Source organism: Xenopus laevis, chromosome 1L (genome assembly GCF_017654675.1).
Source record: "Xenopus laevis strain J_2021 chromosome 1L, Xenopus_laevis_v10.1, whole genome shotgun sequence".
Taxonomy (NCBI): domain Eukaryota; kingdom Metazoa; phylum Chordata; class Amphibia; order Anura; family Pipidae; genus Xenopus; species Xenopus laevis.
In genome coordinates, this window is record NC_054371.1 from 54,537,105 (window position 1) to 54,551,125 (window position 14,021).

The 14,021-nt window shown below is 38.9% G+C and overlaps 1 protein-coding gene across 4 annotated transcripts in view; it reads left to right on the forward strand.

The window, feature by feature from the left end:
* The window catches only part of LOC121402798 (E3 ubiquitin-protein ligase MARCHF1-like), an 84,841-nt gene that overhangs the window by 29,643 nt on the left and 41,177 nt on the right, over positions 1–14,021 (forward strand). For all 4 annotated transcript variants that reach the window (XM_041589277.1, XM_041589273.1, XM_041589274.1 and 1 more), the window contains one exon: positions 7,940–8,120. In XM_041589277.1, coding sequence (XP_041445211.1) covers positions 7,940–8,120 — 181 coding nt within the window. The remainder of the gene's footprint in view (positions 1–7,939; positions 8,121–14,021) is intronic.

The following is a 14,021-nucleotide window of genomic DNA, read 5'->3' on the forward strand; positions in this document are numbered from 1 at the left end:
TGAAGCATCTATGGATTTTTGTTCATTCTTAAAGGGATGGTTCACCTTTAAGTAAACTTGTAGTGTGTAATAGAATTGCCAATTCTAAGCAAATTTCCAGTTGGTCTTCACTATTTATTTTTTCATAGTTTTTGAATTATTTGCTTTATTCCTCTGACTCTTTCCAGCTTTTAAATGGGGGTCACTGGCCCCATCTATAAAAAAAAAACAAACGTGCTGTACGGCTACACATTTCTTGTTATTGCTCATCTTTCTATTCAGGCCTCTCCTATTCATAATCCTGTCTCTTATTCAAATGAATGCATGGTTGCTAGGGTAAGTAGGATCATTTTAAGTTAAACCAGGGGACCCCATCCTTTTTTTACTCATGAGCCACAATAAATTAGAAAAAAGAGTTGGGGAGCAACACAAGCATGAAAAGTTACTGGAGATGCCAAATAAGAGCTCTGATTGGCTATTTAATAGCCCTTATGTGGACTGGTAGCCAACAGGAGGCTTTGTTTGGCAGTACACCTGTTTTTCTTAGTGTTTGGTACTATAAATATGTTTGAACTTCTTGGTGGAATCATTTTTTAATTTCTTACATTCCCTTCTAAAGAACTTTAAGTGGATCAGTATTTGAGGATTATAGGAGAGCCACCAAAAGCAGCAGAGATGTTATTGTTATTTTTTCACATACATAAGGTAAAAACATTAAAGTGTTAAACACATCATACCTGTGATTACTACTGAACATTAAATCATTTTTTCATGGCCCAGATTACAAACTTGGTAAAATGCTCCAACTGATTTGGGGATTGATTCAGTAAAATGATCTGTTCAATCAGATGTGTTACATATGGCGGGTTTGTAAAATCTCACAGACAGTCCTCTCTAATCATTGCACATTGCTGTGGAATATGTTGACACTTTATAATCGAATAACCATTAGGATAACAGTACTTCTACGGGCCTGCTTTGCCCTAATCCATATGTTGGTTTTACTCTGTATGGATTTTTATGCAGAAACGGGATGTCGAAAATGTCATCCATACAAGAAATTCACTATGAAAATGATTTTCCCTTAAGCTGTAAGTGGACTACGACTCCCAGGATGCTGTGAGAGACTTTTCCAGGCAGGACATGTCCGCGGCTGTACAATAGTATCAGTGGGACCGTAAGAACCACACTAGTTTGGACTTTTGTAGATTAGCCGTTGGCAGTTACTTTCACCACTTTTTGACATATAACCAAATCGAAATGTGATACATTCAAACAAACAAACATTTCATTGACAGTTTTTCAGAATTAAGGTCTCCTGGTTTTGTAACCGGCAGCTTTGGCATCTGGAGTCCTCTTTTAACCCACACTGCTCTGCTCACAAAATATACCTTTTGGTACTTCTCTGTCCTGCTCCTTCATATTGGCCCCCTAAGATTTTTACTTATCACGTTCTTCCCTCTCTATCTTCAAATATGTATAGGGAGTGTCCTCATCTCTGGCTTAATGTGGCAAAACACAGGGAGATCCGCTTGTTTTAAGATGTCGCCAAGCGAGTGGATCTGGTGGGCGATATCGGGCTGATCCGACCGTGGGCCCTAGGGCCCAACAATCGGATCAGAATGGAGGCCATATGAGTGGTCAGATCACGGGACCACATCAACGAACAGATGCGGCCGTGATCCAACGGGATTCTTTACCCTGCCCGATCCACATCTGGCCGACTTTCGGCTAGATATCGATCGGGAAGCCCATCGGAGGGCCCCACACAATAAGCTGCCGAGTCTGTCGGTAGCTTTTATCGGCCCGTGTATGGGGAACCTGAGAGATTACTAGAATATAACCAGTTACTAAGGAGAAAAGCATGACAAACCTTGAACCAAAGAACTGCCTGTAAAGTTATGTTTTCTATGGGTGTTATGGTAGGAACAAACATTCTGTATATATATACTGTAGTTACATCTCTGTTGTCAGTTTTTTAAGGCCACTAAAGTGTTTTTGGACTGTATATAAGGTTAAGTTGAGTGAAAGTCTATCATGCTAAAATTCTGTACATTAGCTGATACTGTATATGAATAAAAGTGATAAATTGTATATTTACATTGTCAGTCCCAACCATTCAACTATTTGTTTTAATTAGTCTACTTCAAGTAAGAAAATTAAATCAAAGACCTGAATGATGTTGCTATTGGCAACTGGATTTCGACAATTTTGCACCAATATTTGTAAACCAGGTCTAAATATATATAAATATGGATGGTGCAATTGTTAATTGAGTGCAAGTATGACTGATGAAAAAATTAAAATATATTTTCAGACACACCTTTTTGACACCCCACTGATCGAGATATGTGTCTGCCACGAATACAGACTAGTTTTCCCTGTATCTGTCTGAGTTCATTTTGGTGGCAAATGAAATACACGGCAAGTGTTATACCAACATACTGCATAGGGCGGTTTCCTGGTTCCTATAGCTGGGATATGAGTGATTACGGTATTATCATTTGATCCCTTATTGGACCACAAAACTCTGATATCCCACAAAGTATTAGGGGTTTTGCTTTGCCAAATGCTACAGATGTGTGGCAAGGAGGCTTAGTACCCCATACATGTAGGAGTATGCTGCCAGCGGTCCAGGAGTTGCACGAGTGTACTTAGGGTTACCATGGGAACCGCTCGTAGAAGATGAGTCTGCGGAGGCTTTCACTTGATTAATGGCCACGTGAACAGTGAGAATGGGCCAGTACATTAGTCTGGAACCTGGTTGAAGGGTTATAAGGGCGGAATCAAACTGTGGCTGAGTGGAACTCGTACAAGTGGGAGTGCATAGAGTTGCAGTTCTGCATATTTATTTTATCATTGTTTTTACTGGGGATGATCGCACTTTTATATGCCTTTTGGCTTTTTATCACATCTGGGGATAAATCTAGGAATAGACACAAGATTTTCACATATTTATTAGTCACTTTTATATATTATTAGCAATGCTATGTACTGATGGTATATTTATTGAAATCACGCCCACTACTGACATCACTATTTGGATGTCTTGGCAACATTTTAGCATTTAGTTAACACTATGTTATGTACTTTTTCACTTCCTGATGACGGCTTCGTTGTAGGGGCCGAAATGTTGAATAAATCCACTTCTCATTTTTTACAAGAGTGCGGAGAGAGTGCGTTTATCCTTCAACTTTGCAGAGTGGATCGTGCAATTGTTAACTGAGTGCAAGTATGACTGATGAAAAAATGAAAATGTAGTTTCAGACACACCTTTTCTATATACTATCAGAATTAATATATAGTCTGTAAGTTATTAATGCCATCTAGTGTCTAAAAAGTAATAATGCAATAAGTCACTGGAGCAACTACTGTTATTGCGTTTCTATAACTTGCAATCTACACAAAAATGTCAGTGTCAGGAAAAATTACCTACTATTTTCTTCAACTCACTGATTATAGAGGAGTTGACAACCATCACATCAAAAAAATCATATTAACTGCAAATATGGCAGAGCTTCCCTGTCTTATTTAAATCCTGTTAAGTTCTTTGCAAAAGAAAATGGGCAATTACAGTACATGTGCAGCAAGTAATACACTGTGCTAGTTCACAAAGTCTCTGTCATGTTTTGCTGTAAAAAGTAATTCTCTTTCCAACACACAGAGAAAAATCCGCTTGCAATTTCTCCTACCACTAAAGTGTTATTTATTGATGATGCAAACCAAGCACATTTGGAGCAAATCGTGCCTCTTATCCATCTTATACAATTAATTGTACAGGTATAGGACCTGTTATCCAGAATGCTCAGGACCTGGGGTTTTTCTGATAATGGATCTTTGAGTGATTTGGATCTATATACCTTAAAGCTGGCCATAGATCGTATGAAACGAGGATTCGTACAATTTTCGGAACGTGTGTGGAGAGTCCTGACATTTTTCGTCCGGCGTTTGGTCGATCGGACAGGTTAGAAAACCTCTGTCGGCTGCCGATAATATCTCTACATGTATTGCCGATCATACGATTTTCAGTGGGAGACTGTCACCAGCTTTGGTCGGACATAACTTTCGTACGATTGCTGTCAGGGACAGAACATCGTCTGATCTGTTCTTTTACTACTTTATTTGATGGGAATGGTTAGTGGCAGGCATCTATGGCCATCTTAAGTCTACTAGAAAAATCAAACATTAAATAAACCCAATAAACTGGTTTTGTTTTAAATAAGGATTCATTGGGATTAAGTACAAGGTACTGTTTTATTATTACAGATAAATAAGAAATTATTTTAAAAAATGTCTTATTTGATTAAAATGAAGTCTATGGGAGACGGCCTTTCTGTAATCTATGGGATTCCTGGATAACAGGTTTCCAGATAACCGATACCATACTGAATTTGAATCCATCATTTTTGGATTTCCCAGAAAACCGAATCCTCCACAAAAGATTCGGGCAAATCCAGAAACAAATGTGAAAATTGTATTAGTTGTAGACAAAATTTGTAGTTTTCCAGAACTTTATAGTCACGTGACTTTTAGGCATGCACCCATTTTGCACTAGCCTAAAGCCGGCCATAGATGCATCGATCTGATTGTATGAATTGATGATTCGTACGATTTTCAGACCGTGTGTGGAGAGTCCAGCCATTTTTCATCCAGTGGAGATCGGTCGTTTGGTCGATCGGACAGGTTAAAAGATTTCTGTCGGCTGCCGATAATATCTCTGCGTGTATTGCCGATCGTACGATTTTCACTAGCTTTGGTCCGACATAACTTTCATACGATTGCTGTCAGGGGCAGAACATCGGCTGATCGGGGAAGTTGATTGTACGATGATTCGTATGATCGGATCTTTGTGTCTATGGCCAGCTTGAGGGTTTGGATGTGGTCAGATTAATATGGCATCAGCCAAATCCAAATCCTGCAAACAATGCTAGGATCAGGCCAAGTCCTGAACAGAATCTTTTAGTGCATTCCTAACAGTTGCACAAATAAAGACTTGTTTGGATTCAGCTTGCTTTGATCCTTGCTTGCTACAGCCATGATGGCAGGGCTTTTTAGGTCTGGTGCTGCTCTAGGCACCATACTGTAACCCCTTACCCAGGTCCCACAGTTGGAGCATGTGCAGCTGGCTCATATGCACATGTTCAGTTCAATAAAGCAATAGGTACTTCCCCTCCCTTAGCTTTGCCCGATTTAAGGAAGAAACTGGGGTCTGGCAAAATTTATATTTTTAGCAATTTTCTTTCTATTTACCACATAGATACAGGTATGGGATCCATTATCCCAAAACCGATTATCCAGAAAGCTCCCAATTAAGAAAAGGCCATAGACTCCATTTTAGTCAAATAATCTTTAAACATTATTTCCTTTTTCTCTGTATTAATAAACCAATACCTTGTACTTGATCCAGCCTATTGGGTTTATTTCATGTTTACATGATTTTCTCTGAGACTTAAGGTATGAAGATCCAAATTACAGGAAGATCTGTTATCTGAAAAACCCCAGGTCTCGAGCATTCTGGATAACAGGTCCCGTACATTTAGGTTCATGACACATTTGTGATTAAGCATTTAGTCTGGCAGCTCTAACTTCAAAAAGGTCATAGATATAAGAAAGCATTCTTCTTTTAGTCCCAGGATATCCAAGACTGTAAATACATTAAAATGTCACCTTCTCCTTCATGCTTGTCAAATAAAGATGAAAAATTAGAAACCAATATCTTTCTGGATTATCCCACTTTGAAACACAGGATTAAAAAAGAAAAATTAATGCCTTAGATAAGACTAAACCTTATTAAGCTTCCCAGCACCCAATGAAAGAGAAAATGGAAAATAAATAGAGAACGAGATAAGAACAGAGCTTTTACAATGGCTGACAATTCCATGGAAAAGTGACAGTTTCATGTCAATGTGCCAGGCAGAAAAATTCAGCAAAAAACATTTATGCCAAATATTATGACAAAGAAGTCTATAGAGGCACAGACATTTTCAGATATGGCTTGCCTTTCCTTTTGTATTATGCCGCACAAAAAATAATATAAAGGTGTCCAAACGCTTTCATGAACCAATCCATTTCTTTGTCATTTGGTTGATTTCAAATTTCAAAGTAAGCCCTGCTCTTCTGTGTTGATCTATGGACTTTTCAGAACTTGCTCTTTACATAATATAACAAGAAAGATTTGCAGTGAAAAGGTAATATACATTTCTGTCACCAGCAATGATAAGGGACATCACTATGCCCAACTCTTTTTAGCACAAGCCAGTGTTATTGGGAATTGCAAAGTGACTAGTTTCATTCTTGCACTGCACATTGGATTCCGAGTGCCTCATATATCATAACCGTATATACCTTAATCCAGCAAGTACATTACACTTCTACAGCTTCTCCAGTCTCATTAATTATTATTATTTCTGATTGGTGATTTGCCTTGCCTACTTCTAATGCTGTATTCTCTATCATCCTTTTCGCATCTTTTCTCACTTGCTTGAACTATTAAAACAGCCCCAGCTCTAGTACTCTTCACCCCTCCCCAGGGCAGCTATCCGTTATCATGGGGACCATACTACTGATTTAGCAGGGCTCTTTCCTCTAGGGGGGCCCAATTATTAGCCTATTGGTTACCTGTGCCTGCTGGTTGTTGAGCTGTGCCAACAAGTAAAATGTGGCCCTAATGTAAAAGATGCCCCTTGCATGAATGGCCACATCCCTGATCTCGCTCTAATCACTAACCAGTTATGCAAAATGCCATGTTCTGTCTAATCAATCCTCAATTATTGGAAACACCACCCATGATCCTCCCAAACCTCACCCACTTACCACAAGACATTCCCTTTTTAAACCTGTGAACCATGCATTTTCCATTTTGGGGCCTCCTCTACCATGGGACCCCTTAAACCCAAAACCTTATGGCAGCCGTAACCTCCCCCTCCAATGCGTCAACTAGAGATTCAACCACTGATAATTCTGAAATCAATTAATAGATTGTTTTTAATGGGGACCTGTCTTAATAAATAATTCAAAATTCTATTTTATAATGTTAGTTAAGCAAAATAAACTTAGAATTCACAATCACATCTATCAGGCAGGAGCAATTTTAATGGAAACTGTTATTAAGTCAAGCTTTGCGTCATGCCAAAATCTTGTTTATGCATTGGCTGCACAATTAGATAGCGATAAGGGAGAGGGAAGGTGGTTAGTGCAGTTACATCCAAGAAGTGCAGAGTGGAAAGTGAAAATAATTGCCTGCCCCACCTCTACGCCTAGTGGCCATATAGACGCACAAATAATATTGTACAAAACTAATTTTGATACAATATTTGAAACGAGTCGACCGATATCGGCAGAAGACTTGGATATCAGTTGGCTCGTCGATCTGGCTGGACGGAAAATTTTGATTGGGTGCCTTTAATGGCACCCGAACATCGGCCATTGTTAGTGCTGAATCGTCAGATACAGGTAGAATTCTATTGTTTCTACCTGTATATCTGATGATTCAGCTCTACACGTGTGTATTTAAATGAACAATCTTTCTTGGAAAGATATTTTCCAAGAAAGATCGTAATTGTTACATCTAGCTTTTTATGTCTGGGTGACAGGTCCCCTTTAAAGTTAAATTCTTGTACATTTCTGGTCTCACCAAGACCAAATACGTGGATATTTTTCTCTTAGAATGGCAGATGAGCAATAATATTTTTTTATTGGTTGTGACAAATTTACTTGTTTCAAAATAATAACTTCTGTTTTTATTTTGAGGATTATTGAACTTGTTATATTTTTTCACCTTTGAAAGAAATTCAGAAGAACTCGGTAACATAACTGTAAATGATAGGGAATGAAAATGTCTGCAGAATGTATCAACTCACTAAAGCACTTCTGTGATCTATCTAAAGAACATCTTGGCAACATCATTCAGATTTTTTACTTGTCTGATCAGCATTGTTTCTCCCTTCAATACTTTTTTCAGAATCTGTCATTGTGAGGGAGATGAAGAGAATCCCCTCATTACTCCATGTCTATGCACTGGTACTCTGAGATTTGTACATCAGACATGCCTACATCAGTGGATCAAAAGCTCAGACACGCGATGCTGTGAACTCTGCAAGTATGATTTTGTAATGGAAACCAAGCTCAAGCCACTAAGAAAGGTAAGGATGTTGGAAGTTTTCCATTTAATATATTGTGAATTACGAACTTGCATTAAGATGTATTTTCATCTTCACTGGTCAGGATATTTTGTTTCTTTTTCAATTATTCTGGACATAACTTTCCAGAAAATTCAGTCAGTATGTATGTTCATTGCAAAACATAAATGCATGGACCTGCATAGCACAACAATTCAACTAACTTGCCTTATCCATGTGTGTGTATAAACAGAGTAGGATACTGTTGCAGGAAAATGTTTTTTCTTTCAAAATGCATCAGTTAAAAGTGTTGCTCCAGCAGAATTCTGCACTGAAATACATTTTTAAAAAGAGCAAACTGATTTTCTTATATTTAGTTTAAAAATTTGGCATGGGGCTACACATATTGTCAGCTTCCCAAGAGTCCCCAAACCATGTTACTTGTGCACTGATAAACTTCAGTCACTCTTTATTGCTACACTGAAGGAGTCCCCAAACCACGTGACTTGTGCTCTGATAAACTTCAGTCACTCTTTATTGCTATACTGAAGGAGTTGGAGTGATATCCAGGGCCGGGGCGCCACAGGCAAGTGGTCAGCTGCGTCGCCCCCTTCACATAGAACAGGACGGACGCAGCCCTGATGTCAGATAGTCGCATGCGTACACGGAACAGAACGGCAGACTGGACAGGGGTAGGCAGCACTAAAGGTACGTGTCCCCCAAGCTTTGCGCCCTAGGCACGTGCCTACTCTGCCTACCCCTAATTCCGGCCCTGGTGATATCACCCCCTCCCTTCCCAGCCAGCAGCCCATCAGCAGCCTATCAACAATGAGCAGCTAACCAGTAAAATTAGAAGGGGAGAAACAATAACTGTCTCAAAGCAGTTCCATCCTGAAGTGCTCTCTCCTTCTCAACACACTGCACAATGCACTGAGATGGCTGCCTCCACACAATATTACAGCTAAAAAAATACACTTGTTGGTTCAAGAATAACATTTTAAATGGTAGAGTGAATTATTTGCAATGTAAACAGTGTAATTTAGAAATAAAAAGTAAAACAAAAATCAGGACAGAATCCCTTTAACCTCAATGTAAAACATTGCACCCATAACTGAAGAATATACTGTAAATAGTTAGGGAGTTATTTATCAAGCTCCTAATAATCGAACCTCGAATAATTCGTAGTTTTTGGAGCAAAAAAAAGAAACTATGAATTTTTTCTTAACTAATGGATTTATTAAAGTCCGATGGTCTAAAAACTCAGAATTCCAAAACCATAGCATCTAAAAGCTCTCTAGGCCCTGTATAAGTCAACGGGTAAGGTCCCAGCGTCTGCGCTGATGTCCATACCGTTATCCGATGATTTTGGGGTTTTGGCTCGAAAAACTCAGAACAATTCGAACAGTTTTTCGGGGAAAGCTCAGAAGTTTGCCCGCCCCTATTTTTACAGGCTTTTTTCTTCATAGATAAGGTCCATTCGGGAATTCAGAGTTGCTTGAAGTTTGATATTAGAAATACGGAGATAAATTCGGACCTTGATAAATAACCCCCTTAATGTTGTAGGTGTACTCAAGTACTGTTTGCACCTGTTGTTCTAGTTGTGTAGTAACTCAAAAAGACAATTCGGACTCACCCCTACTCTCTTTACTGTGTATCTCAGCCAGACTGCAGAGGATTCAGTGTGCCTACAAACTGCAGAACTCTGCAAGCTTCGGCAATCCAGAACAAAAACAAAAGTATACAAATGTAGGGCACACCTCCTCATAAAGTAAAAACCACTGTTTATTTGTTACATTAAAAAACACAGGTAGCTGCTGTGTAATGGACAACTAACACATTTTGGGAACACTCCTTAATAATAGGCCAGATTAAGTGATGATTAAGGCTTGTTTTTTTCTTTTTATTATTCTGGTTGCACCTATTTTAATAAAACTCACTTCACCTCACTTCGCCTCTGGTCTCAGTTCAGCCGTTTATAGCTATACATAGTTACATAGTTAAATTGGGTTGAAAAAAGACAAAGTCCATCAAGTTCAACCCCTCCAAATGAAAACCCAGCATCCATACCCACACCCCTCTCTACTTTTAATTAAATTCTATATACCCATACCTATACTAACTATAGAGCTTAGTATCACAATAGCCTTTGATATTCTGTCTGTCCAAGAAATCATCCAAGCCATTCTTAAAGGCATTAACTGAATCAGCCATCACAACATCACCCCGCAGTGCATTCCACAACCTCACTGTCCTGACTGTGAAGAACCCCCTACGTTGCTTCAAATGAAAGTTCTTTTCTTCTAGTCTAAAGGGGTGGCCTCTGGTACGGTGATCCACTTTATGGGTAAAAAGGTCCCCTGCTATTTGTCTATAATGTCCTCTAAGGTACTTGTAAAGTGTAATCATGTCCCCTAGCAAGCGCCTTTTTTTCAGAGAAAACAACCCCGACCTTGACAGTCTACCCTCATAATTTAAGTCTTCCATCCCTCTAACCAATTTAGTTGCACTTAGTCTCTGCACTCTCTCCAGCTCATTTACATCCCTCTTATACACCCGGTTACCCAGCCTTTAGGCTCCCAACCACCAGTCTCTCCACAACGACCTTACATAGAGGTTGTGTGCTTCTTTGTACATAAGGGTAACAGCTAACACACAGATAAAGCAATATTGTGTAGGTGTAACTGTGCAAGATCCAGATGTGCCCTGGATACCTGGTGTGGTTTCACTATCTTAAATTTAGGAACCACATGCACAACCTGCATTAAATAGGTGCATCACCTCTTTATATGGCCACAGTGAGTGCAACAGATGATGAGGTTGCAGACAGTCAAGCCACCCTTCATAAGATACAGTATCTGCCAAGGTAAGCTTGACTGTCTGAAACCTTATCACTCTAAATTGCCAAATTAAGAGGTGATGCACCTTTTTAATGTAAGTTGTTTGGGTGGTTCCTAAATTTGCATTGCATACAGATAAACCAAGACAGGAAGCAAAGTGGGCCCTGCATACAAAGACTTACACTCTAATCCCAAAGGATATACTGTAGGTGAGACAAGTTACAGGCATCTAATGGATTGGGGAGATTTATGACATAGATATAGCTGATTGATCATGTGAATAAAATGAAGATATACATTTTTGGTTAAGTTAAGTTTGTACCAGCAGAGGTGTGAAAAAGGACTGGTAAGTTTAAAGAAAAGAGCAAAGAAAAGCCTAAGGCCGCTGGAAAGATAAAGCAATAGATGTATGGAAATAACATTTTGAAGAGGGATATATAAACTTTAATTTCTCTAGAGAAAGCCATGCAAAGATATATGTTTCACTCATTTCAGTTATTGTCAGCATTATTTAGCAGGATAATCCTAATGTTCTCTTAGTATTAACCGAAGCATAATTCTCATGAAAGCAAATCATATGCAGCACTGCCCTTGAGTGAGAACACTAATGAGATTTGCTATGTAGCCCGCATTACATATGCATGAAAGCCCACAACACATTTATGTCTGAGATTTCATCTTACATCTACTCTGTAAGTTAAATGTGTGCTTTCTCTATGAAGTTGCTCATGAGATTTTAGAAGAAATAAGCATGGGAAATAGAAATTAATGATTAGATTGATTAGTGTATATTTAAATATGTGCATGTTTCAATAGCAAGACTTTGTTGTTTTTAGTTATCAGAATGCATACAGATAAATCTACATTTAAAACACATTCCGCATATGTAATGAAAGGCACTAAGCCCAGGAACAGCAACCCATAGCGACCAATAAGAGGGTTGCTTTTAAACAGGTGACCAGGAAATGATGCCTGCTGTTTGGTGCTATAGGTTACTGCTCCTGGGCAAACTTAGTGCCTTTAATTACATACCCCCCCCCTATTGATTTAGGGAGCACCACACACATAAGTGTTGGAATTTTAGTGACAGAATTTCAACAAATAATGATTATGTTGTCCATATGTGGCTTTAAACTCATGGGTCATTAATAGTGATGGGCGAATTTGGGCCGTTTTGCTTGGCCGGAAAATTCGCTAATTTCCCGCAAATCTTTTGCACGGGTGCACATTCGTCCAGATTTTGATGCTTAAAGGGGACCTGTCACTCAGACATAAAAATCTATAAAGTAAAAGTTATTTTTGAATTAAACACGAAGCCTTAATTCTTTTTCTTTATTAAAACAGCCATGTCTGTTATAAACTTGTTTCAAAATCTCAGCTGTCAATCATATATTGCTTCGCCCTCCTCTATACCTTAGGCGTAGAGACAGGGCAGGCAATTACTTTCACTTTGTTAGCAGAGAGCTGATCTGAACTGCATGTGCAGCTTCTCTGTAAGTGAGGACACACACCAACTTCTGTGTGAACAGTAACTTAGTAGCTTTATAGAACTCAGCATAACATGTCTGCAAAAGGAACTTTTCATAGAGAGCATACACAGGAAGAGGAAGAAGAAAATCACACAGGGTTATTGGTCAAACATGACATCACATTGCTAAGCAACAATAGACCCTCCCTGCATTAAGTAACATACACTGGAACAATGTCTGTCTGTTGTTTTCCAACACACTTTCCATTCTGCACTTACTAGATGTCACTGCACTCCTCACATTGCCCCTCCGTTCTCATCAATTAATTGTGTAGCCAATGCATGGAAATGGGTATCAGGTGCCCCATTCTGGTGAATAAACAAGATTTTGGCATGATGCAAAGCTTGCCTTAATAACAGTGTCCACAAAATGGTGCCTGCCTGCTTGCTGTGATTTTGAATTCCAAGTCTAAAAGAAATAAAATTTAAATAATTTATATAGTGTAAGTAAAGTTTATTTTCATTGAGTAACATTATAACATAGGACTTGGAATTATTTCTTAGGGTGACCGGTCCCCTTGAATTAATAGTGTAATAAATTGTATAAAAATGCAGTTAAACACATATTCCTGAAAAACTGAAATTTTTAAAATTGGAAAAAATTGGAAAAAATGTCAATGAAAAGGGACCAAATTTCAGTTTAGTAGAATTTTGTAAACTTTGGTAAATGTGGCCTTAAATATCTATAACTACAGCAGTATACAATGTACTGTAAGGGCAGAGACACACGGTCAGATTCGGGGAAATTAGTCGCCCGGTGATAAATCTCCTCTTCTCCGGGCGACTAATCTCCCCGAACAGCCTCCCCTGCCTTCCCCCCAGCTAGAATGTAAATCGCTGGCGGGATTTTCATGAGGAAACTTCGGGCAACTTCGGAAAATGAATCGCAATTTACATTCTAGCCAGCGGGGAGGCGGTTCGGGGAGATTAGTCACCCCGAAGAAGAGGAGATTTGTCGTCGGTCAACTAATCGCCCAGAAACTGACCGTGTGTCGCTGCCCTTAATGTAAGTTCATTGCATGCAAGCTGTGATGAAACCTACACCAACCTCTTTAACCCAACTACAACCTAAAAATATTTTTGGTAGGATGGGTTAAAGATGGCATCTATGTTGAGCAGAATATAACTGAAAGCCATGTTCCAATATACATTTCCCTGCTCTCTTCACCACCCTGAATGTCTGTCTAGTCTCTTGGAATCTATGCTGCCATACCTTTTCTAGCAATAAATCATTCACTTACGTAGTCAAAGGCTCCTTACTTAATGATCTGGAAACAGTATCAAGCCCCTTATATGAATGCATTAAAAACCTTCTTATTTTAGGTCAAGGGTGCATTATCTCTGTCTCTTGTCGGGTAATTACAAACTAGTGTAACTTCTACTGCGATCATTTAATTATGAAATATGTAATTAGCTTGTAAATGGCATTGTAAATCAACCAATGAACCATTAGAATATACGCCTCAGGCATATTTGTGTGCTGTGTGTCATTAAGGGTAACATGGGAATGACAACTGGTATGCCTGAAGTAATAATTTGTTTTATCAGACATTATGTTTC